General features: G+C 39.1%; 1 protein-coding gene and 3 non-coding genes across 10 annotated transcripts; all 4 read right to left on the bottom strand.

Annotated features, from left to right (window-relative positions):
- Positions 1-5,969: 5,969 nt before the first annotated feature.
- KANSL2 (KAT8 regulatory NSL complex subunit 2) lies at positions 5,970-25,637 on the bottom strand. Of its 7 annotated transcripts, none has more exons than XM_049694652.1 (10): positions 25,355-25,637; positions 24,537-24,795; positions 23,561-23,739; positions 22,936-23,050; positions 18,211-18,378; positions 17,837-17,999; positions 16,407-16,503; positions 12,316-12,467; positions 7,366-7,485; positions 5,970-6,676 (listed from the first exon to the last, which is right to left on the bottom strand). In XM_049694652.1, exons 2-10 carry the CDS (start codon positions 24,785-24,787, stop codon positions 6,545-6,547), a joined length of 1,377 nt encoding a protein of 458 aa, XP_049550609.1. In that variant the 5' UTR covers positions 24,788-24,795; positions 25,355-25,637; the 3' UTR covers positions 5,970-6,544. The 7 variants fall into 7 exon arrangements, with proteins under 7 accessions (XP_049550609.1, XP_049550611.1, XP_049550606.1 ...); XM_049694654.1 differs by having other exon boundaries at positions 12,214-12,467; positions 24,726-24,795; positions 25,355-25,626; XM_049694649.1 differs by having other exon boundaries at positions 12,214-12,467; positions 25,355-25,621.
- LOC117203037 (small nucleolar RNA SNORA2/SNORA34 family) lies at positions 6,897-7,033 on the bottom strand. Its single transcript, XR_004485617.1, has one exon. It is a non-coding gene; the product is annotated as a small nucleolar RNA SNORA2/SNORA34 family (small nucleolar RNA).
- Positions 8,654-8,785, bottom strand: LOC117203038 (small nucleolar RNA SNORA2/SNORA34 family). The gene has a single exon (XR_004485618.1). It is a non-coding gene; the product is annotated as a small nucleolar RNA SNORA2/SNORA34 family (small nucleolar RNA).
- On the bottom strand, positions 16,180-16,316 carry LOC117203036 (small nucleolar RNA SNORA2/SNORA34 family). The gene has a single exon (XR_004485616.1). It is a non-coding gene; the product is annotated as a small nucleolar RNA SNORA2/SNORA34 family (small nucleolar RNA).

Genomic DNA, 25,637 nt, shown 5'->3' on the forward strand with positions numbered 1-25,637 from the left:
TTTCTTTCTCTTTCTGACTTACTTCACTTAGTATGATAATCTCTAGGTCCATTTGTTGCTGCAAATGGCATTATTGCATTCTTTTTTATGGCTAATATTCCACTGTGTATATATATATATACCACATCTTCTTTATCCATTCATCTGTCAATGGACATTTAGGTTGCTTCCATGTCTTGACTATTGTAAATAGTGCTGCTGATGGGGTGCAAATGTCTTTTCAAATTAGAGTTTTGTCCAGATGTACGCCCAGGAGTGGGACTGCTGGATCACATGGGAACTGTTTTTAGTTTTCTGAGGAACCTCCATACTGTTCTCCACAGTGGCTGCACCAATTTACATTCCCACCAACAGTGTACGAGGGTTCCCTTTTCTCCACACCCTCTCCAGCATTTATAATTGGTAGACTTTTTGATGATGGCCATCCTGACTAGTGTGAGGTGGTACCTCATTGTAGTTCTGATTTGCATTTCTCTAATAATTAGCGATGTTGAGCATCTTTTCATGTGCTTACTGGCCATCTGGTTATCTTCTTTGGAGAAATGTCTTTTTAGGCCTTCTGCCCATTTTTTTATTGGGTTGCTTGTTTTTCTTTTTTGTTTGTTTCATTTTGTTTGTTATTGAGCTGTGTGAGCTATTTTCAAAATTAAGCTCTTGTCGGTCACATCGTTTGCAAATATTTTCTCCCAGTCCGTAGGTTGTCTTTTCATTTTGTTTATAGTTTACTTTGCTGTGCAAAAGCTACTCCTGGCACTTTAAGACCATCACTAACTCCACCTTCTTTTAAAGTCTCTTGTTTCTTTGAGGTTTATGTATTTTGGCCATATGCCTACCATCTCCCTTTGGTTACTCTCCCTCATTCCTTGAGAACACTGGAACTTACTTCATAGAATTCCTCTCCAACCCAAGATCTACTCCTACCCCCAAGTGATTCAAACATCCATATGAGTGTCCTCTCCAAAACCTAGCCTCCTCAACACAATAAGCCTCACCTCTGCTCCACTTCAGTCACCCATTCCCATGGTCTCATCTTGAATCTTGCCATCACCTAGAACTGCGTCACCTCTGATATACACCTGAAATTAATATAATATTGTAAATCAACCATATTTCAATTTAAAAAATTAAGTGAACATTTAAACTATAGAACACATCAATATGATGAAATACTACTCAGCAATAAAAGGAACCAACTACCGATACAGGCAAATTAAATTAGATGGATCTCAAGGGCATTTTGCAGAATGAAAACAATCTCAAAAGGTCACGGACTGTATGATTCCATTTATACAACATTTTTAAATTACAAAATTATAAAGGCAGAGAACAAATTAGTACTTGCCCAAAGTTAAGTATGATGGGAAGGAGAGGGTGGATGTGACTATAAAAGGGGTAGCATGAAAGAGATCTTGTGGTGATAGAACAGTTCTATACCTTGATTGCAGTGGTCGTTACACAAATCTATACATACATGTGATAAGATGAAAAAGAACTATACACACACATTGTACCAATGTCAAATTCCTGATTTTGATATTGTACTATAGTTATATAAGATGTAACCACTGGGGAGAACTGGTTAGAGTATACACAGGATCTCTCTGTGCAATCTTTGCAACTTTCTGAGAAAAATCTATAATTATTTCAAAACGTAAAAGTTAAAAAAAATTTTTTTTAAGAGAGAGCAGGAAAGCTGATATACACATGTTAATGTGAGGCCAAATAAAGAGGCATACCTCAGAGATATTGCACGTTCAGTTCCAGACCACCACATTAAAGCCAATATCACAATAGTGAGTCACACAAATTTTTCGGTTTCCCAATGCATATAAAAGTTTAGTTTACATTATACTATAGTCTATTAAGTATGTAACCGCAGTATGTCTAAAAAAACAATGTACATACTTTAAAAATACTTTATTGCTAAAAAATGCTAACCATCATCTGAGCCTTCAGCAAGTCGTAATCTCTTTGTTGGTGGAGGGTCTCGCCTCGAAAAAGTTTGAAATATTGTGAAAATTATCAAAATGTGACAGAGACACAAAGGGAGCAAATGCTGTTGGAAAAAATGGTGCCAACAGATTTGCTTGACACGGGGTTGCCACAAACCTTTAATTTGTTTTAAAAAAACCAGTATATGCAAAGCACAATAAAGCAAAGTAAAATAAAATGAGATATGCCTGTACTTTTAGGCAAAAGCACTACTAGATGTAAAAATAATAGATTATTTGAGGCAGAAAGTAGGAAGAAATAATAAAGATAAGAGCACAATTACATAAAATAGAAAACAAAAATCCATTAGAAAAGGACAACTCAACCAAAAGTCTAATGAAAAACTAATGAAATTGATAAATATCTGGAGAGACTAAGAAAAAAAAGGGAGAATGCACTGACAGTCAATAACAGGAATGAAACAAAGAGAATCACTAAATATTACTCAGTCTTAAAATAGATAAGATTATATTATAAATAACTGTAATAAGTTTGAAGACTTATGTGAAATGGGCAGATTCCTAGAAAATACATAACTTACCAAAACCAACACAAGGAGAAACAGTAAATTTTAGTAATCATGTATCAGTAGATAAATTGAATCAGAAAACAAGTCTTTCCACAAAGAAAACTTTAGCCTCATATGGCTCCATAGGCAAGTTCGACTAAATATTCAAGGAAAAAAAAATAATTCAAATCTTACACAAACTATTCCAAAGAATGTGAAAAAAGGATACAAGCCCAACTCACTTTATGAGTAGCATAACCATGATAGCAAAACAAAAAAATTACCAACCAATTTCATTTATAAGCCCAGATGCAAAATTTCCAAAACATACATATATAAACACAGAGAGAGAAGAGACAGTGCCTAAACCCAAGAATGTCTAAAAAGAATAATAAAATATGACCAGTAGGGTTTATATGAGGAATAAAAAAATATGCTTATAATTAGAAATAAATCTTTCAACATATTAGACATAAAAAAAGAAAAATCATAGTCATCTCAATAGACGCAGAATTCTTCTGAAAAATTTCAGCGTGATTTTTTTTTCAATTTAGCAAACCAGGAATAGACAGGAAACTTGCTAACCTGATAGTATCTGCCAAAAAAAACCTGCAGCAAATTTTTTAAGTCCATATCCTTCTGAATCCAAACCCCAGACACATGGCCACATTTTAATGCTTTCTTTTCAAATAAATCCAAGAAGTTGAATATGGCTGGAGAGGAATGTGTAAGAGAAGGAACATTTCCTTGAGCTGACTGACATTAGATAAGTAAGGTCAGATCACGAAGGGTCTTAAATGTCATCATACTAAAGAGTTGTTTGTTCCTGACAACAGTGAGATACCACTGAAGGCTAGAGGTTGGCATAAGCAGTGGAGTGACTGGATAGTTTCTTTCCAAGATCATTCTGGCTGCAGTATGGGTTAAAGAAGGGTAAAACTTCAGGCTGGGAAACCAGTTAGAAGGTTTTCTCTTGAGAGAAAACAAGGGGTCACAGATTCCAGTCCCTGCAGGAGCCAGACATGTAACAAAAACGAGTGAAGCAGGCAGGTTCTAAAGACAATAGGGAATGGTGGGAACTGTGAAAAACCAAAAGCACATAACTTCTCTAAAAAGATAGCCACTATACAGCTCCAATTAATAAGTTTTCATGCAAGAATACTGCCCGGTATTGCTAGATCTTACAAATTTTCAAGAAAATTTCAATGTAACTTTTTTATTTTTAAAATTGTGCAAAACTAAACCCAATCAAATGGCCAAATCTGGTGCAAATGTCACCAGTTTGCAAACTGTGGTTCAAAATAAGGTAATGTCAGTAGAGATAAAGGGGACAAACTCGGGATATTATGAAGGAAGAATCAACCAGATAGTAATCAATCAGATGTGGGCTATAGAGTAGAGGAAGGACAATGGATGACTGCTAGGCTTCCAGTTTAGGCAGAGTGGATGGTATGCCATTCACTAAGTCATGAGACATAGGTAGAGGAGGTTTAAAGGACATTCAGGTAGCTATCGCTAATCGGCAGCACAAATATAGGGCTGGGGGAGGGAATAGAAGTCATTTTTCAAACCTCAATTCTCTACTCATCACTCCCATCCCTACATCTTTGACTCAGCTGCATAAGTGACACCTGATCAAAGCAGGAGGGCACTAGAACCAGCAGACTAGATCCGAGGGACTTTGGTTAGATACACTGTTCAAATGCAGCCATCCACAGGGGCTGAAGAGTGAGGCCAGTTGGTATTGCCTGATGATGCCAGGATAGTGACAGTCTTGATGACCTGGGGTTACAACCAGGGTGGCCAATCATTGCAGGTTGTAGGACTTGGGCAGCCGAGCCAGTTGGGGACCCCAAAGTGTTAGGAAAATAAAAGAACAGGGAATCCAGAAAATACTGTCTCCACTTAGAGGAAGCTAGATTCAAAGAAGATTGAAACTATGACCTCTTGCCCATTATACTATCCCTGGTTGCTGGATTCTGAAGGCATCAACCTATCTTTATCCCAGCCACATACTGTTTACAAAGCTTCCTGTAAGAAGGAAATCTTGCCATTTGCAACAATGGACCTTGACAGCATTACGCCAAGTGAAATAAGTGGGACAGAGAAAAATAAACACCTTATCTCACTTAAATGTGGGATCTAAAACAAACCCAAACTCATAGAAACAGAAAGCAGATTTGTGGTTGCCAGAGGTGAAGGGGGATGGAGGGGTGGGGATAGGGGGAATGGGTGAAGGTAGTCAAAAGGTACAAACTTCCGGTTATAAGATTAATACATTCTGGGGATGTAATGTACAGTTAATTTTTAAAGATAGCTGAAGGGTGAGAGAGCCAGAGGGGTTCCTTAAAAGGGGGCCCTTATCACCTGCAGCATAAGAGCAGACTCAGCTGAGGAGCATGCTGGGGACTTAATAAGAGTTGAACTCCAGAGAAACTGGAGTTTACAAAACAATCACACTGGGTGATGTGGACGCTAGTGGTTTGCAGGTTACTTTTTAAAACAATGGGAGGATGGGACTTCCCTGGTGGTCCAGCGGTTCGGACTCCACGCTTCCACTGCAGGTGGCACAGGTTTGATCCCTGGTCGGGGAACTAAGATCCTGCATGCCACAGAGTGGCCAAGAATAAACAAATAAATAAAACAAACAATGGGAAGAAAAAAATAAAATGGGAAGAGGATGTTTTAATCTTAATCCTGTTGCAGAAGCAGGTATGTTCAAGCTGCTTAAGAAGTAATATCTGTCTTTGTGGATACAGTGTAAAAAAGTATACTGCAAGCCCTATTACAGGTGATGTCAGGATTCACCTGATGCGTCTTCTGAGTCATTTCCTAACCATTCCCTGGAAGTAAATATTTAAACTAAAGCCAAGGTGATAGTGGTGATGGTGTTAACTGTACAACCCTTCTCTGTTCCTCAGTTCAGTTCTTATAAAAGGTAATCTTTTGGCCTCTTGTCATATTGCATTATAGTAACAGACAACTTCTAGCATAGGTAAATTAACCCTACCCTTAGATTCATCATCAAAATAATCTTGACAGTTTATGTCTGTGATCCAGCATCAGGCCCAATTTCTCTAGAGGTTTTATACACACATTCCTAGCCTTAGAGAATTTTGCAACAATAATCAGGCATTAATTGTGAGAAAGAAATGGGAGAGGGAGGAGGGGTGTGGCACAGAGGGTAAAAAGAAGACATTTGGGAGATATTAGCAGAAATAACATAACTCTGGGTAGGTAGGCTTTAATAAGGAAGTCCCACCCTTTCCATTTACTTCTTACATGGTTTTTAACTTATCCTCCCAACCAAAATCAAAAGCAAATTAAGTTACTGAAAATGTATTTACTTCTTGGGATGGAAGTATATGTGTCCTGTTTTCCCTTTTCCATCAGAGGCAGCTCCCTAAAAACCCAAAATACACACAGACACACTCTCTCTCAAACACAAACAAAACATGCATTCAAGTGATTGTTTTCATAACATTTTAACATTTAATAGAAACTATGTACGATAATTTTTTATTGTATCTTACATAAGATAGCCACTACAGAAATTTACATAGGTTAGAAGCAAGATGGATGGTTAAGGAGGGCCCAGTCCTGTGGGCTATTTTCTCAGAGGCTATAGGTCAGAGTTCACTGAGGGGAGGGGCTTCAGATTACCCAATTAGGTGAGAAGTGAGGAAAGGCTAAAACAGGCTGCTAGACAGAGATAAACAGCCATTGGGTCCATCAACATCCCTAGACTTGGGAAACAGCATTACAAAACTCTCTCTCCCCTTAGGCACAGTCCCCAAATACTCTCAATCTCAGCAGCTCTGATGGGAATCACCTGTCTCTCTTCCTTGCCTAGAGTGGGAAGACATCCACAATTTTTAGACACTATTGGTCCCTTCCCCCAACATGTGGTTTGACTATAGCACTCAGTAACCCAGAAGAAAAACAAGGTAGTCCAGGTTGTCCTTTAGTGAGAGACGGTCAGAAATACTTGTTTAAACGGGAAATACAAATCCTCCAAAGTCAACTGGTTCCCAAAGCAAACTATCAACTGACAGAAGCGGGTTCTGGCTTTCCGTTTGCAGTAGCCACTCCACTCTGAGGCAATGGCACAGAGCCTTTCTCAGAATTTCGGGATCCCTGTGATCTGCACCCATCTCCAGCCATCTGCATCTGGCCCTGTTAAAAGAAAAGTCACTTTGGTTACAAACTCATTAACTGTGGTCTGAAGCATGAATCTGACTTATATAATGCCCATGTATAGTAGCAACAAGAACAAGACAGCAGATATAACTCTCTGCGGTTGCTCTTCCCCATACTTAACTATCCCTGACCCTCGGAGTCAGAAGTCATTACTTGTAGCATTCCTGAGGCCCTCCCAATGGAAAGGAGAGCTGTGGGTTGTTTCTTCCAAATGAAATAGCCATTCTCTGCTGAGTTTCCAGAACAGCCAACAGATCACAGGAAGACAGTCCTCTGGGCCTCTGTTTGAAACCAACAGCTGTAGTATAACTGCAGGTCTTCAGTCAGAGCCACGAGTGTCCCACCCAAAGCTCAAAGAAAGAAGCCAAATCGTGCTGCTTGTGCTTAACTCTATGATGAAAACAATTCCAGGGCTGAACTCTCCCTTAAAGCAACAATTTTCTTACACTCCTTGTCTCAACCTTTTCTAGTTAACTAAATAAATCTGTCCTGCTCTCCCAGATACGGGGACCAGGAGCTAGTAAGTGTTCTCTCTAAGGCCCATCTGGAGAACTGCCATCTGGAGCACCTGCACAGCTAGTGATGACAACCCCGACCCCCAGGAGTACATGCTGGCCACAGCCAGCAGGGGACCCTCTGCCTGGCTGGAGGTATTCTTCACTTGCCAAAATATCCACTGGGCCTTCAGCAATTTCTTTTACAGGATGATCTTCAAGGGTTACTGAAGGATCAAAAAGCAAGGGTGAAGGAGGGCACTGCATACCGTCACCCACAACATCCAAGTCCTAGGAAAAGAAAGAGAAAAAAGCCTATCAGCAATATCAAGGGGACCAATAAGCTAAAGTTGGCATTTTTCAGCAAACCTCGAAGAATTCTCCCTTACTTCCCTCACCCCTCGCCTACCTTTAAAACAAATAACGAGTTCCCCAGAGTGTGCAACAAATGGGATAAGATTGAAAAGCACTGAGAATTTTTTCCTTGCTGCCAAATATAAAGCACAGACCACTACAGTAGCTTTAAAAAGCATATCTTTTTTGAACAGAAAAATTCAGAGGCGAAGGTAGAACAGGAGCTACGAGGGGCTGGAGATAGAGGGGCAGTGGGAGTTACAGTTTAATGAGTCCAGTCTCTGTCTGCACTGCCAGAAAAGCCCTGGAAATTGATAGTGGTGATCGTTGCACAATGTTTTGAATGTACTTCATACCACTGAACTGTACACTTTAAAATGGTAAATCTTACATTACAAATATCTTACCACAAAAAGAAATATTTTTAAAAAGCATATACTGGAACTCCCTGGTGGTCCAGTGGTTAGGACTCTGCACTTTCACCACCAAGGGCACAGGTTCAATCCCTGGTTGGGAAACTAGGATCCACGTGACCAAAAAAAAAAAAAGGCATATACTTCTAAGACTAACTGCAGTTGGCATCTAAGTTCACCAGTGATGAATCTAATATGGACAATCAGCATACATGCAAATTAAAATGAAATACTGACTTAATAGATTGGACAATATGAGACCACTTGATTAATATTCTAATGGCCACAAAGCGAGCCAGGGAGCAAAAGAGGAAAGGGGATGGGGGAAGAAAGAAGGAAGATGAAAAACTCAAAGTCCTTCCGAATGGTCAGGAAATATTTTAGTTAAGTCCCTATCCCCACAGAGAAAAGTCCCTGATTCTTAAACCTAACATATCCAATTGCTCTTTAAAACACCCACACACAGGGGGACTTCCCTGGTGGTCCAGTGGTTAAGACTCTGAGCTCCCAATGCAGGGGACCCGGGTTCAATCCCTGGTCAGGGAACTAGATCCCGCGTGCCGCAACTAAGATCCCACACGCAGTGAGGAAGATCCCGAGTGCCACAACTAAGACCCGGCACAGCCAAATAAATAATAAAACACACACACACACACACAGACACACACGCACAAAACATTGTATTCTACAGACTATGTTTCTTCCAACTGAACTGGCCATTCCCGCAGAGGGGCTGAAGCCAACAGACCATAGGAAGACACTGCTCTTGGCTCCTGCGTGAAACCAATAGCTACAGCAAACTACTGGTCTTGATTCAGGGTCTAAAGCACTATAAAGGCTCAGACAATATGTCAAACTGACTTTCATCCCTCTGCTGTCTAAGCATCTCCTGCTAAACTCTGCTTCCCAAGAGTGAAAACTACCCAAGGGTTTGTACTCTCCTGTGTCCAAGCTACTTTATAGAGGCTCTATGTTTCCAGTAATTGAGCTTCTTGAGAAAAGCTAAGTTCTGTGCTTTTAGAATAAGTCTAAGAGTTTGAAATCCTTTCCCTTTCTTTGCTGTGCTGATCACCGAAAACAAGAATCACATCCTCAAGATAATTAAGGTAAAGAAAAGAACACAATTAAAGGACGTGCTGGACTTAAAGCTGCTCAACTTAAGCAGAAACATAAGGAAAAGGATACAGCTGGCTACCTAACATCTACGTCAGATGTGTTAGAAACTTCTGTACTATCCACAGAAACCACCATGTTCTCACACTGTTAAGTAAGACTGTGAACTGTTTTCTCCAATTCTTTTAGTATGCACAATTATTATGCACTTGATCCTTGAACAACGCCGTGGTTAGGGGCACCGATGCCCACAGTCAGAAATCCGTGTATAACTTCAGTCAGCCCTCTCTGTCCATGGTTCTATACCCTCAGATTCAACCAACTGTGGATCATGTAGACTGTAGTAAGAATTTACTGGGAAAAAAAGCTGTGTATAAGTGGACCTGCACAGTTCAAGCCCGTGTTATTCAAGGGTCAACTGTATAAATAATTAACTTGAAATTTAAAAGAACCCATTTAAGCTGTGTGGCAAAAGGTTTCCAAGTCTCAAGATAACAGTGGTACAGAAATTTTTCAAACAAAAACAGATAGTGAAAAGGCTTTCCTCACATATTCAGTGTTGTCTTTTATAAGAATTAAAATTGGGAACAGGAACCTAAAATAAGAGAAGAAGAAAGGATCAGCAGAAATGCCTATCCTAAGAGGAATGAATCAGGACACAAAGACAGAATCCACATTTTGTTCTATGTCAAAAACAGAGCTCAAAAAACAAACACAAAAAGAGAGCAAGCTCAAAGTAATAGGATTAAGGTATTAAATTCTTATTTGTCAAATATCCTCGGATCAAAGGACAGAAAACAGGCAAGTGTTAATATCCAGAATGAAAGGCTGAACTTTTACCCATATGAATATCTGATACCTGGTCCTCCCACAAGTAAAGTTACCAGAAATTATTAATAAGTATAACAGAAATGATATCTAAGAAAGAACATAGGTAAGATTGCTGGGTGGAATTCACATAATTAAGAAATTATTTTTACCCAGCAAAAGACTAGTTAAATATATCCAGAATTTATGGGAGGACAAAAACTCTTTTCTAAAACAGAACTGTTTCAACATTTTCTGGAGAATTTTTACCTCCAAAGATTAAGAATAAAACTACTTTTTAACGACCAATGTGGTTCATCTAAAGTACATTAGTACAAACATAACAGATGATCAAGTACAAACAGCTGATTATCATTTTTAAACCTTTAACAAAGGTCCACCTTAAAAACCCATGAGATTCTCAAAAATCAACTTACTTCTCATACATTCTTTAAAAAATTCACACCATAAAATAAATATTAAAAGATCTGACAATATATTTTTAAATGTTTAAAAATTAAGATTCCTTAAATGTCACTTTTAGGCTATGATCACATCTTATAATCTCTAATATTTTGTGTTACTATTCTCCAAAGAGCAAACAAGAACATAATCTTCAAACATACTGGAACAGTCATATTTTCTTAGCTCTAGATCATCAGAAGTTTAAGAAAACACTATTTAAAACTAACGCAAAAACATGTGAAAGGGGAAAAGCAAAAAGGTCAAAATAGCAATGGCTCTAGAAATTAACAGTCAGATGAAATAAAAGTTAATAACCTAGTACATCTATGTAAAATCCATGTGCTAGTTACTTACATATGTACATTAATATTTGAAGGGAATTTGGCAATGTAGTGATTAGGTTATTTTTTAGACCCTATAAATCTGCTCGTTACTAAGTTAAAAAAAAAAGGAAAGATAGCACCTCTTTGGGTTTTCTTCACATGTAAAATGAAGGGAAGTGGACAAAAATCTGTATCAATCTAGGGCTATCTATTCATTTACTCTCTTCAACATAATCTCATTGGAAAACTCTGGGAAGCACTGGAGTATATAATCTCTAAGGTTCTCATATTCTATGAATCTGTTTGAAAGAAACTTTTTAAAAAGCAATTATAATCAGGATTATAACAAAAATTATAAGTTTGTTATAAATGAAGTGACAAAAATCAAGTTCACTAATCCTACAAACAGTATACAGCCACAAAAGGAGGGGGCGTAGTTAATTGGCATCAGTTTACTCTTTTTGGGGGCCACTCTGCACAGCTTGTGGGATCTTAGTTCCCCCACCAGGGACTGAACCCAGGCCACAGCAGTGAAAGCGCCAGGTCCTAACCACTGGACTATCAGGGAATTCCCTGGAATCAGTTTACTCTTAGTGCCACTTTTTCAGATATTAGCCTGTCCTGATGTATCTTCTTTAGTGAGCAACACTCGAGGCCACCCAAATCCTGCTTCTACCCCTAGGCAAACAATCTTGTAACCTATACTGAATTTTCCATTTAGATTTATCACTTTAAATATGTCATGGTTATATATTGATACAAGACACCTTTATTATGAAATTCAGAAGAATTATCTTCAGAATAAATAATGAAGACCTTTATCCAAAAGGCTAAAGATTAAGCAAACTGCCAAAAAAAAGATGGAATGTCAACTGATCCCTGAAGTGAATGATATAGTAGGGTAGTGCTAATTAAGGAAACAAATGCAATCAGAGATGGGTTTATGCGCTGGGACCAATCAAGGAGCAGACTGAAAAAGGTAGAGTAGTGTACACACTTAGAAGGCTATAAAAGTAAATATTTAGGGAGATCACTGTTGTTCTGGTCCATTCACAACAGAATCTTTAATAACATATCAAAAATGAAAAACAGTATGCAGAGCTAAGTTTAGAGTCATTTTTAGGGGAGGACACATTAATCTGAAAATGAGAACTCTTATAGGGCCAAAACACAAATTTACATTGTCAAGTAGATATCAGAATTCATTTGTATTATTAAGATTCAAGTGAATTACTTACCTTGTGGATGGGCACCAAATTTCCCAGCGACACAAATCCAACCATAATCTTGACTTTCCAATTTCCCTTAGTTTAAAATTTCCCTTATCATTCCCTCAGAAAAAAAAAACTTCTGTAAATTTAAACTGTCTCTAAATGAATATGTTAACATACAAATACAACCATACACACATATCATTTCAAAAAACTTATCAAAGTTTTCTTTTTTTTCTTTTTTTTTAAACCACAAAAGACTAACCTATTCTCACCATTAATAAATAAGGCCTTGCCTCAAGGGCCAACCAGAGCAGAGCTTCTCTAACTTACATCACTGAACTCCAGAGGTAAACTCTCAGTGGGCTGAAGCTCAGCAGCACTCAAGTACAGATCCATGGGGCCGGCTTCCAGATCGTCTGGCACAGACAGTACCTGCTCGGGCTTATACATCTGAGGAGGCAACTGGAAATGCAGTGGGCAGCAGGGATCCTCAGAGAGGCTTACAGGAACTGGTTTGTTGCAGGGTACCTCTTCAGACCCCTGGCAGCATTTGAAGAGAACCTGATTCGTGTCCTGACAAATATCTGTAGAAAAATGGTCAAGGGAAATAAAATGGATCTATCGGAGGCACAAAAAAGGTGGTGTCTGCCATGTAAAATTCAAGGTCTGGACAACACATGATATTTGGTTACATGTGATACAGAACCAAATGCAGGTAGCAATTTTTAAAGTTACTTCTCAAATTGTCATTTACTAGCATAACTCTAGCTCTACCAGTAATGTAAAACTAGTCCCCAACCTCCATTTAAAGTAGAGACACTAATCTTGTTCTCCCTATGAGTCAAATGAAAAACATTTCAAAACATAGTGCTAAGCAAACAGCAGTTAACAATCCTAGAAAACTGTACCTATTCAGAAGAAACATGTCATGGTAAATGCAAATAGCTTGCAGAGGCCCCTAGCAACCCCTTCCAAGAGTCAAGAGATACAATGTTGTTTCTGCTGTTAAGCAGAGGGGCAAAAACTTCCTCAAAACTTTTTGAACCTTGTTTCCAAAATGTTTACATGATACATTTGTTTAAAGAAGCAGGGTGTTAGGGAAAATAGAAGCTCCAGTAATAGTAACTAGGTATCCTATCCTGACAGGAAATAAAATTAAATTTCCACACACACACCCTTTTTCAGGGGGGTGGTATCACTGGAGTCCTGTTATGATCCCAAAAACAAAGGGAAGAAGAGCACTTCCCTGGTGGCACAGTGGTTAAGAATCCGCCTGCCAATGCAGCGGACACGGATTCAAGCCCTGGCCCGGGAAGATCCCACGTGCCGCAGAGCAACTAAGCTCGTGCACCACAACTACTGAGCCTGCGCTCTAGAGCTCACGTGCCACAACTACTGAAGCCCGTGTGCCTAGAGCCCATGCTTCGCAAGAAGAAAAGCCACCGCACCGCAAGGAAGAGTAGCCCCCGCTCGCCGCAACCAGAGAAAGCCCGCGCACAGCAACAAAGACCCAATGCAGCCAAAAAAAAAAAAAAAAATTTTTTTAAAAAGAAAGGGAAGAAGAAAATAACTGCTTATGGTGCATGGAAAGAAGTAGTCCAGGAATGCTCCAGGAGCCCTAACAACTTAAGGGTAGAAGCAGAAAAAGGCTATATTTCCAAGTTGGCAAAGATGTTCTGTGGGATCAATCAACATTGAAATCATGATCAGATAACAAAATTCTGATTCGAGTCACTCTACAAAATATTTTACTCAAGTTTTATCATTTCCTGAAATCCTAACTACATGGTTATTTTCCCTAGATTAATAGACAACTATTATTTCAAACTTGGGCCTATTTTTTAAACCAGAAAGCAAAATTTTCTGTAAACTGTACCCAGGATTATGGAAGAATGGGTAATTTTTATCCCCCAAATTTTAAGGCAATTTTTTGAAGTTAAAAAATCTAATGTACATTATAAATTTTAAACCTAATAAACCCTCTTGAACAAAAGCCATTTTTTTCAATCCATTCCTTAGAACTTGATAAACTCTAAATTAGAGTTTCATAGCATTGCCACCACTGGCATTACAGCTATCTGTGCAGTGTAGAATGTTTATTAGCAGCATTCCTGGCCTCTGGCCACTCGATGTCAGTAGCACCCCCATCAGAGTTAAGACAAAACAAAAATGTCTCCACACACTGCCAAATGGGGTACAAAGTGGCCCCGGTTGAGAACCACTACTCTAAAGGAACAGTATATAGCTCAAAGTAAACAAATAATTATTCAATGAAAATCAGCGCTCAAATGAACAAACATGAATCTGATGGGAACAATCAGATTTGCAATCTCTATGCTTAAGAAGCTCAATCTTATTTAAATTATTAAAATTTTAAATGTGAATCCATTAAATTGTTTCAATTGGAACCTTTTTCATGTAATTCGAAGGATTTTCACAAGTCTCTTATTTATTTAATATCACAGTATCCTTGAAAAGCCCTCCCCCATCCTCCTCCACCCCCTTTCCTTTCAGATAGGGACAACAGACAAAGAAGGGAATGGTTGACCTACAACTAGAGTCTGGGTCCTTCACTTTCAGTCCAGTGGTGTCTCCATTAGACCAGAGTAAAGAGTTAACAGGTCACCAATGGCAGTCGCATCTTTCTCTGGGATAAGGACTTAAGGAAGGGTAAGTGACTTAGGCAACTACAGAGTGGAAAGGAAAAGAGCATAAAAGAGAAAAATAATACTTCCCTTCTCTTTTCACATACATTTTCAACTTTGCTTTTTAAAATATTAATATTCTAATAAACTATCCTGAGTATAGTGCTGTAAGTCTAAAATACTCAATATCCATAAACTGGGTTTTTTGCCTTATAAAGTAATTCAAGGTCACTGAAGAAAACCTGAAAAGTACAAAGCAGAGGGAAAAAGGGCATTCATAACCCCACCATCCAAAAATAGTCACATTTCTGTTACATTCCCTCCTAGTATTAGTTCCACGTAGTTAAAACATACTCTACCGAATTCCATACTCTATTTTTGTCACTATCAAACATTTTCCTATGTCACTCATAAATTTTGTTAAATATAATGTTTAATTCCTGAACATATTCCATACTATGCTGTGTCACAATTTTCCTCTCTATTCCCCATCTCTGAAAATTTTAAGGCTCTCTCCGGCTGGAGGAATTCTGTGTAACAATAATCGTCTGTATTTGATTATCGTCTTAAAATAAATTCTCAGAGGTGACGCTATCATATCAAAGAATATGAATATTCTCAAACTGCTTTCTAAAAGCCTGTGCCACTTTACAGTCCCACTGGCAGAGTTTAGAAGGGCCCATTTCACCATTCCCTCACAAACTTTTGAAACTTTCTCATTAAATCTCCTACGTAGGTAAGTCTCAAATTTATAGATTAGGGAATTATTTCCTGGCAGTGCAGTGGTTAGGACTCAGGGCTCTCACTGCCAGGGCCCAAGTTTAACCCCTGGTCCGGAAACTAAGAGCCCACAAGCCGTGCAGCACAGCCAAAAAAAAATAAGTATGGATTAAAAAAACTTCCTTGTTTTATTTCTTATTTCACTTATTTATAGTAAAGGTAAATACTTTTCAACTATCAGCCACTTCTACTTTTAATCTGTCCATAGATAGCCTTTGCCCAATTATGTTTTGAGCATTTATCTTTAGTTTTTAATTACTCTGCACAATAATTTTATATATTAAGGACAGTAATCCTTTACCAGACATTTGTTACAATAATTAATAAATTGGTAAAATATTTAATAAGCAGAATAGAGAAAAAATCAGTTTTCCTTTCAAAAGAGCAAGAAAGTCTTCCTTTCCTTCTTATTAAAGAAAATACATTTTACTTTCCAAATATTTGTATATCTTGCCAGGCAAATGAAATCCAGCAAAATTTATGCCTTTCATATAATGAAGATCACCATATTTAAATAGTGCATTTACTGTGAAAGTAACTTTCTCAATGTCCACCATATAGATGCACTTTCACAATTCAATACACTGCTCAAAAACTTTTACAGCCCACTAGTAAATGTAAGTTTCCTATCTGAATGAAGTCTAAAATACACAAGTCAGGGCCCTGACCATAAAAGGATAATATTCAAAGAAAGATCACATTTCAGAATCATCCAACTGTTTTTGGATCCTCAGCAATTTTTTTGTAGTAATTGGATTTAACAGTATTATAATTCTAATGAATGAGTTAATAAATCAGGGATCTCTAAATTTTGGAATCCCAATATTAATCAACTACAAGTGAGTATTAGCCCGTATCTATCACCAATGACAGATGTTTCTTTCTAATGAATTGACCATTACATTTCCAAAGTTCTGAAATGGCCAACAGACCATAGAAAGAGATTTCTTTAGGCTCCTGCTTGAAACCAACAGCTTCAGCAAACTGCTGGCCTTGATTCAGGGCCAAAGGAAAACAAAGACCTTCAATTAACTAAACTATCACAGATCCCCACTAGCCTTCAGTCTAGCTAGCAAACTGAACAGAGCAAAAAGATACGGGTAAGGCAGTGTCTGGTCATTGGAAGAGACTGATTGGAACAACGAACATCATCCACAAAGGCCAAGCACCTCTGACTGGAACGAGTGGTATGGGCCTAAAATGGAGAAAACAGGTCAGTCAAAACAAATTATCTATGAAAACACTTACTTATATAAGAAAACTGTATCCTTAAAGCCTAGAAACTTGAACATTTAACAAATTTATTCACCAATACTATGCAAAAGGAAAAAAAAAATGTAAACCTCATGTCCAAATAATGAATCAACCATAATTCGAAATACAATTCCTCCGTATTACAAAAGTGTGTGATACACAGTCTAATGGTTTTCAAACTATTTTGTCTTTTAGCAGAACCCTTTTTAAATCGTAATCTTACGTCGAGCCTCAAAAAATAGAAAAGATAGGGCTTCCCTGGTGGCGCAGTGGTTGAGAGTCCGCCTGCCGATGCAGGGGACATGGGTTCGTGCCCCAGTCCGGGAAGATCCCACATGCCGCGGAGCGGCTGGGCCCGTGAGCCATGGCCATTGAGCCTGCGCGTCCGGAGCCTGTGCTCTGCAACGGGAGAGGCCACAACAGTGAGAGGCCCGCGTACCGCAAAAAAATAAATAAATAAAATAAAAAAAAATAAATGGAATTACTCTTTTTTTTTAACTTATTTATTTTATTTTATTTTTGGCTGCGTTTGGTCTATGTTGCTGGCTTTCTCTAGTTGCATCGAGAGTGGGCTACTCTTTGTTGCAGTGTGCGGGCTTCTCATTGCAGTGGCTCCTCTTGTTGCGGAGTGCGGGCTCTAGGCTCGCCGGCTTCAGTAGTTGTGGTGCACGGGCTCAGTAGTAGTGTCTCAAGGGCTCTAGAGTACAGGCTCAGTAGTTGAGGCACACAGGCTTGGTTGCTCCACAGCATGTGGGATCTTCCGGGACCAGGTTTCGAACCTGTGTCCCCTGCATTGGCAGGCGGATTCTCAACCACTGTGCCACCAGAGAAGCCCAAAAATGGACTTACTCTTACTGATGCAGAGACCAGGGGCTTCAGGAACAAATTTAAGAATAATCGCTTAACTCTGCTTGTCAACCTTACTTCCTGACCTTCACTGCTCCTATTATTCTGCCTTCTAAAACAAGAGTCCCAATCTATTAGGCATTCTGTGCCTGTTTCTGAAGCATTTCTGAACCAAATAACTTAAAAATCTATGGCAACCCTTCAATATGCAGATGAAAACAGAGTTCAGTTATCAGTGCAGGTACAGAATTGATCAGAAGGGATCCAAAACCCATGTCTCTGCACTTCCAGATAAGTGCTCTTTTCAATAAACCCCACATCCAGTAAGTTAGATTTCAGAACCAAGACTGTACAACAGTGTTTTGACAATTACCCTAACTCTGTAAATAAAACAAATGTAACACCTTAGAGGTATATACAAAAATTACCTGTTGGGCGGCACCATCTGTGGCCAGCATTCTGCGCTCCTTCAGCTGCCTATGTAGTAAGGCTTCCACTCCATAGCGCTGACGATACCGCCGAAGACATTTTAGACGCTTTAAGTTCTCTCGTTCTTTGGCAAGAAGTCCCTCTGGGCCAGTCAGGAGACTACTACCTAGAACGTCACAACAGTCAAGATGTTATCTGCCAAGCAACCAATCAAGGATGCGTCCCCAAACTAACAAGAAGAAAACAGAGAAATCTGCCCATACAACAGTTTCAAAAGCAAATCCTTCTCCAGTCCAGGTAACAAGACAGAAGTCTAACTACTACGAAATTCACATGTTGAACCCACAACAGCTTATCGGAACTGGCATAAAACTTGCCTAAAGCTTCATGTTCCACTTTGCGATTGTGTAAGTAACGTCGCTTCTTCTCTTTGAGTAGATGCTGAAGTCGTTTAAACTGGTCAATGTACAAAGACTGCAAACGAATAAGCTTCTCACGCATAATCAGGGCCACTTCTTCCGCTGTGTAGACACCAGCATGCCTAAAATAAAAGAGACAATTCAAAAAGGATAAGAAAGCACAACAATAAAACCCAAGCTTAGAAGGAAAAAGGAGTGAAGGTGAGACTTAGATTTGCTATTCAACAGTTAGTGCTGAGACAATCACCTTATTAAACAGGAATGTTTTCACACAGCATTTTACCATTCAAGTTGTTACTCAAAAACAAAACAAAAATTCCCAAGAATGGATACTAATGTACGATATCACAATATGGGAAAGGGGAAATGTTTCATTATTTTCCCCAGTTATTTGCATTATGTTTAAATAGGAGTAAAGATATAGAATACTCAAAATTTTTATTAATCTACATTCTTGTTCCATTTAATAATTTAATACAGAAAAATCACAGTCAGGACAGCTTAAGAGTGTTTAATTTAGCAGCATGTATCTCAATACATTTTAATTAAAGCACAAAAGATAACAAACAATTATGACTTCTAATTTAAAAATATACTCGTAGGGAAATACACTGGCGGTCCAGTGGTCAGGACTCCGTGCTCTCACTGCTGAGGGCCCGGGTTCAACCCCTGGTCCGGGAACTAAGATCCCACAAGCCACACGGCCAAAAATAAATTAATTAATTAAAATTAAATAGAAATAAAAAATAAAAATACACTTGTATTTTGGAGTTTACACAGGCCCTCAAAACACTGGTCACAATGGCTAGTCAATGTCCTCAGCTCATTTTGACAATATTCTCAAAATATCGTACCCTGGAGTAACCCTTTGCCAAAGATCTAGATCCACAGCAACTTTATTAAGTTTTTTTTTTAAATGAATTTATTTATTATTTATTTTTGGCTGCGTTGGGTCTTCCCTGCTGCGCGCGGGCTTTCTCTAGTTGCAGCGAGCGGGGGCCACTCTTCGTTGCAGTGCATGGGCTTCTCATCGCGGTGGCCTCTCTTTGTTGCGGAGCACGGGCTCTAGGCGCACGGGCTTCAGTAGTTGTGGCTCACAGGCTTAGTTGGTCTGCGGCACACGGGATATTCCCCAACCAGGGCTTGAACCCGTGTCCCCTGCCTTGGCAGGTGGATTCCCAACCACTGTGCCACCAGGGAAGCCCAACTTTATTAAGTTTTGCCACCAACTATATGAATCAACAGAACTTAAAAAAAAATGTATTCTAGTGATTAATGAGGTCGCATAAGCAAATCAGTTTAAATGGCAGTTTAATTAAAGACTGGTTCCTGCCTCTGATTTAACTCAAAGTTTAAGGGATTAACTGCAAATTTAAAAGATTTTTGGTTCCATTTGTCTTATGTGATCATTATATAAACAGAAACAACAAGCTAGATATATACCGACTTGCTATTTTCATATTTTGACTGAGTAAACATTATTTCTGTTATTTAAAAGGCAATACACACAAATTACATACTAATTTTGAATCCAAAAATATGTGCTCTTTAAAATTTAACTCTTAAATCACTGAAATACACAGAATAAAATTATTAACTTTAGGACTGAAAGCAAGTAATCTCTGCCAAAAACTTTTCCTAAATATAAACAGGAGACAAAACTACCTGTGTATAAGAGAACTACAACTACAAAGTACTCTGATAAAAATAAGTGAAAAGAAATTAAGAACCAAAACATGAAAAAAAACCCAGAAAATTACAGAAATGACAAAATCTAAGACTATCAGAAAATGTGAAAAGGTTTTAAAAATATCTAAGGTCTAAAAAAGGTGACTAGGTTATTCATATTCAGGAAAATGGGGCATGTCTGCATTAATATGTCTGTACCCCCTAAAATACTGAGGCCTTAACCTAGTACCAAGTTTGTTAAAATGAAATTAATTTCATTGTACCCTGTCAGAAGAGAATTTAACCAATGATCTGGGGACTATAATTTATAAATGGGAAGCCACTAAAATTAGAATTTACTACAAATAATTTGGGGCGGGGGTGGGAGAGGATGAGCACCCTAACTAATATGAATGCCTAGTTCATGTGAAAAATGGATCATTTATTTAAAGATGGATGTCCCAGACATTCACAGCTAGTTATTAAAGTCATGTACTAATTCTTCTTGCTCTGATATACACAAATATAAATCTAGGATTTATTATTAGAATTCAACTTCAAAAAAGAGAGTCACCTTATATTCTATTAAATAGTGTCTCTTCTTAAAAGTGCATTCTCTCAAATTTCTTCATTTTGATAACAATGATGAAGACTCAATAACCTGAAATGACCTTTACCAAAACAAGTTCTGGATGCGTGTAGAGGTCACATGATAAAACTTACTTTTTAAATAGGGAAAGATTTAACAATTACTCTTAAGCTAAAATTTCACCAGTGTTGGATGATCCTGGAAACAAGCTTTTAAAGATTACTTTTTACAAAGCAATTAAGTAAATGATTATTTTGAGAGAAATCACATATATGTACCTACAATGGGGAAAAATATGCCAACAATAATTCTAGTTAGGATAAAATCTCTAATGACATCATCATAAACAATTCAAAAAGAACCCTTTCTGAAACAAGCAAGTGAAGATATATGCTATAAACTGGTAATGATTCAAAAATGATAACAAAAACATTGGCACCGGGATTTCCCTGGTGGCACCGTGGTTAAGAATCCACTTGCCAATGCAGGGGACACGAGTTCGATCCCTAGTCTGGGAAGATCCTACATGCCACGGAGCAATTAAGCCCATGCGCTACAACTACTGAGCCTGTGCTCTAGAGCCCACCAACCACAACTACTGAAACCCGTGTGCCTAGAGCCCAGGCTCCGCAATAAGAGAAGCCACCGCAATGAGAAGCCCACACACCGCAACGAAAGTAACCCCCACTTGACGCAAGTAGAGAAAGCCCGCATGCAGTAACAAAGACCCAACGCAGCCAAAAATAAATAAATAAATAAAAATTAGCACCAAAGATGAAAATTCTTAATTAAAAGAATTTCATTACTTATATTAAATATAATATGTAACCACATTAATGAATTAAATATTGTAAGCAGACAATTAACAACTCTATTTACATCTCTAAAAATGCATATACGTATAGTACTATTTACTCCCGCTGGTGGGTATCTCCAGGTATGGAGGACCAACTATGGGACTTGAGCACCCTTGCATTTTGGTACCCGGGTCAGATCCTGGAACCAATCCCCCTCAAATTATGAGGGACAACTGGATTTTAGTTGGTCAAAAATTTTTTTAAATAGTATCACTGGGAGAATTAAGGAAAGCCTTATATTTAGTTACCTAACAGTTGAGCACATCTGCGGCTTTATTTTCCCCTTTGAATGTTTCTTTTAAAGGAAACTAACATCAAGTACCTAGTCCTCTTAACATTTATACTTCTCATAAAATTAACTGGTATTTCTATTTATATAGCAATCTCTTGTTAAGTCAGATTAGAATGAATGTGTCTGCTAGAGACTGATCCACTCTAGATTACTACTGACAAAATCGAGTTTCTGGACCTTCAAAACTGAGCGTTTACCACACCAAAAGACAGTCACTCTGTGACCCTACAGTGTGTACACCTCCTCAAAGAAGCAAGCTTGGCATTTCTAGAAGCACAACGGAGGAGGGGGGGAAAAAAACAACATATATGTTGCTTGGTATAAAGCTTCTACTGTAAAAGAATCCTGAAACAAACATTCCTTCTCAAACTACTTAGATGGACTCTCCAAACAAGTACTTCCTTAATAGCTTACTACATCGAGATTACTTAAATAGATGAAATTATTCTACTCAGAAAGTGTAATCGTAAATGACCTCTTATAAACTTCAGAATCCAAGGAACGAAGAAAATGCTATTCTAAGAATTTGTCAAACACGGTCAAGTCTAGAAATTCATTACCCCTCCCACTATTCAGAGTTCTTCCACCTGAACTGTCAGTGAGAAGTGTCATGAGACAGAAATCAGAAAGAAAACAAAAACTAAACCCAAACCATGAGACATAGAAACATGAGACTTCTGAGTGGCAATATGTCTACAACTCCAAAGCAAACATGGGTTAAGTAACGAGCAGAACCTTAGTAAGATATAATTAGGTTGATTACTCACTTCTGGGTTTCTAAATCAGTTTCTCTTTCTTAGGCATGAAACCAAAGGAAGCTCCTGAACACCTTTTAATTTTTCTTAAACAAATAAATTAATCAGACAGAACTTTGCAAAAAAAAGTAGTTATTCAAATATAATCACTTTATTATTCCTGAGGTTTAAGCCAAGAACCAATTCACATCAATTTTCTCTTCTCTAACTGATCTCCACCCACCTCCCACTCCTATGTCCAAGAAATCTGTTTTCTCCCCTACACTTTCTCATGTGTAGAATCTGATGTCCCAAAATTTTCCCAAATTACAAGACTTCTAAAAAAAGAATCAAATCCTACCCTGAAGCAAGATGGTGATGAACAATGACACTTTAATATGCAGAAGCTATTTATTACTGCTCACAAATAGCTATCTTCAACCCTCCTAGGTTATTAATCTACTAAACAGCATGCAGTACTACATTCCACATACTAACTACTAAAATATTTAAAAGCCCTATGTGGAGTTACAACTTACTTTAGGGGATCTTCTTGATCACTGTCTATGCTATCAGCTTCACTGTCAGGGTCACCTCTCCATGTCTGATCCACAGTAATGGGTTCCTGCTCCCCATCACTCCAGCTGTCTTCATCTGAGGCAAGGAAGGGAGAGCAGCCATTAAGACTTCCCACCTCTGTAACTCCACCACACAAAACTAGATTACTTAACACATCAACCCAAATCTTAAAATTAAAAAAGCTTAGTACAGAGGCACTGACAAACAAAAATGGCTTAAGAAAATACATCCCAAGTATGAGTACTTGTAACACAAATGAGTTAACCATGCCCTCAAAGGGACAGAAAGGCCAACTCAAAATTATTCTGTTTCCTGAAATTACCTTACCTAGCAAAGATGGTAAGTATAAAAACAGCATTGAAGGAAAGAGTCAAACTCAGGGTAGTAAACCTAAGCACCCACTACTTAAAACCAAAAAGAATAGTGAACAACATGGCAATCCTGAATTCTCACCAAATTGCCTACGAATTAACAATAATATTGTACTATCAAGTGGCACGTATGTTCAAGGCACTGTGCTAAACCAAATTAAGTTCTTTGTTAACTTTTTTCCTCCTTTTTCATTCTGGGAGAGAAGACCCTTACCCAGAATTCGGCTGGCTTCACTGCGGCTACTTTCTGGAGTCTGAGGACCCAGCTCTGACTTGGCATATGAGCTCAGCTGGCATAAGAGTGTTTCACCCACAGGCCCTGTATTGGTCTTCTTCATTTGAGCATGAAGTGCAAGGGCATTCCTACGGGCATGTTCAGCACAGAAGGACACCCTAAGGAGACAAAATATTAACATTTTATACTCTGGTTCTCTCTTAAAAGAGTTCAACTATTTTCACAGACACTGATCTTGAGATCATTTTCAGGAAATTAAAATGACTATTATCTTCATTTATAAATTAAAAATGCCAGTAAAGCTAAATAATTTAACTGGCCCAAGGTCAACTCATTTGGTATTACTAATGGGAAATGCAGGGAGCATAACCTAGTAGTGCTCTATCCATCAAACAAAACATTCCATCTCTAAAAATGCTGACATCATTTCACAACAAATCAAAGAGATTCACTTTCATCTTTCAAAACTGGTTCTGGAAGACAACATTTTACTTCAGTATCAATCCACTGTAGGTAATAAGATGTAGGACACAATTTTAAAACCAAATGATATATGCAGAATTATCTAGTCAAGTTATGTTTCTGCATAGATACTTTTGCTTAAATGATGAAAGCTATGAAGTTTTTCCCAGAAAAATACATATATCTTAATATGATTTTGCATTATTACCTAAGGCTCAAGGACAGCCAAGAGTCGTGGAACCTAGGGTTAAGAATAATCCTTATTTTACAGATAAGGGAAAAGATCCAAAGAGATAACAAAGTGACCCAACTGGGAGTTGTCTCCTTACAGTTTTCACCATTTTTTTAAATTTTCGAAGGATATATCCATAACCTCAATTTTACAAGCACGTGACATAAAAAACTAGGCAGCTATTCCCAACCCACATCATGCCACATCCTCCTCTCACTTAAAAACTGAAAGTACAAACGACAGATATCTATACATATATACCCATCTTTCTTCTCAGGCTTTGGGGCAGCACTGGGACATCTTTTTCCATTCTTCGTAGATATATAACTACACTGCTTGAAAGGGGCATTCTTGTCTTCAAGTATATGCTTAATGCAAAACTCCTGCCCCTCCAGACGAGGTTGCGAGCATGGGCGATGAGTAAACGAACAAGATAGGGGCTCCTGAGACCTGGGCACTGGGGTGATCCTCCCCCGACTGGTCGGCAAGACGTGGATCCGAATCCTGTTCATACCAAAACCTGCAGGGTCACACAAAAGATCAAAAAGCCCTTACCCTTCCCGAAAATTCCTGCTCCACGATATCTGGGCAGACTGCGCATGGCTTCTAAAAGACAAGCGGAAGTCACGCTCCTTAACTCCCCTCCGTCCAGGTCCCCCCAAGCGTTAGTGAATTTGCCTCACCTCAACTTCCCAGTCCAAGCCCGCCCCCCACCCCGACCACCGCCAGGCTGAAAGCATCTCAAGGGCTCGCACAGCCGCGGCACGAGGGCGAAGCGCCAGCGCCGGCCCCACGCGGCGCGGCAAACCCGCAGGGCCACCCGCCACCCCCGCCTCCGCGCACGCCGCCTTTGTCCCGGCCCGCCTCAGAGCTCACGGCTGGGCCCTGCCCATCCTCGGCGGCCCGTGCAAGCGCCATTTTGTCCTAAAGCTCCGGGCACCGGAGAATCTGGGTTCTGGGAGCCTAGAGGAGACTGACTCTGACGCTGACTTGAGGCAGAGTAGCAGCTCGGAACGGACAGACGGGGCAAGCAGCAGCTTAACTGCAAAGGCGAAGAGCAAGCGCCGCCGCCATCTTACCTTTGCAGCCACGCCACGCTGCTTACGGTCTGGCAGCGCCAGTCGCTTCTAACCATTCCTTTCCGGGCTCCCAACCGCTGATTGGCTACTGCGCCTACAACTGTGTCACCATTGGCTACCTATCAAGCCTGGGAGGGCGGGGCGCTGAGAAAAGGCGCGGCTGGGTGGCTAGAAGAGCTGTCTGTCGGTAACTCGGCTCCAGAGAGAGTGAGGCGGAGGGAGCGCGGGCTGTGGAACGCGCTCGCTGAAAACGATGACTTTCCATCTCCCATCATCGCTGGTG

This window comes from Orcinus orca, chromosome 11 (assembly GCF_937001465.1).
Source record: "Orcinus orca chromosome 11, mOrcOrc1.1, whole genome shotgun sequence".
Taxonomy (NCBI): Eukaryota; Metazoa; Chordata; class Mammalia; order Artiodactyla; family Delphinidae; genus Orcinus; species Orcinus orca.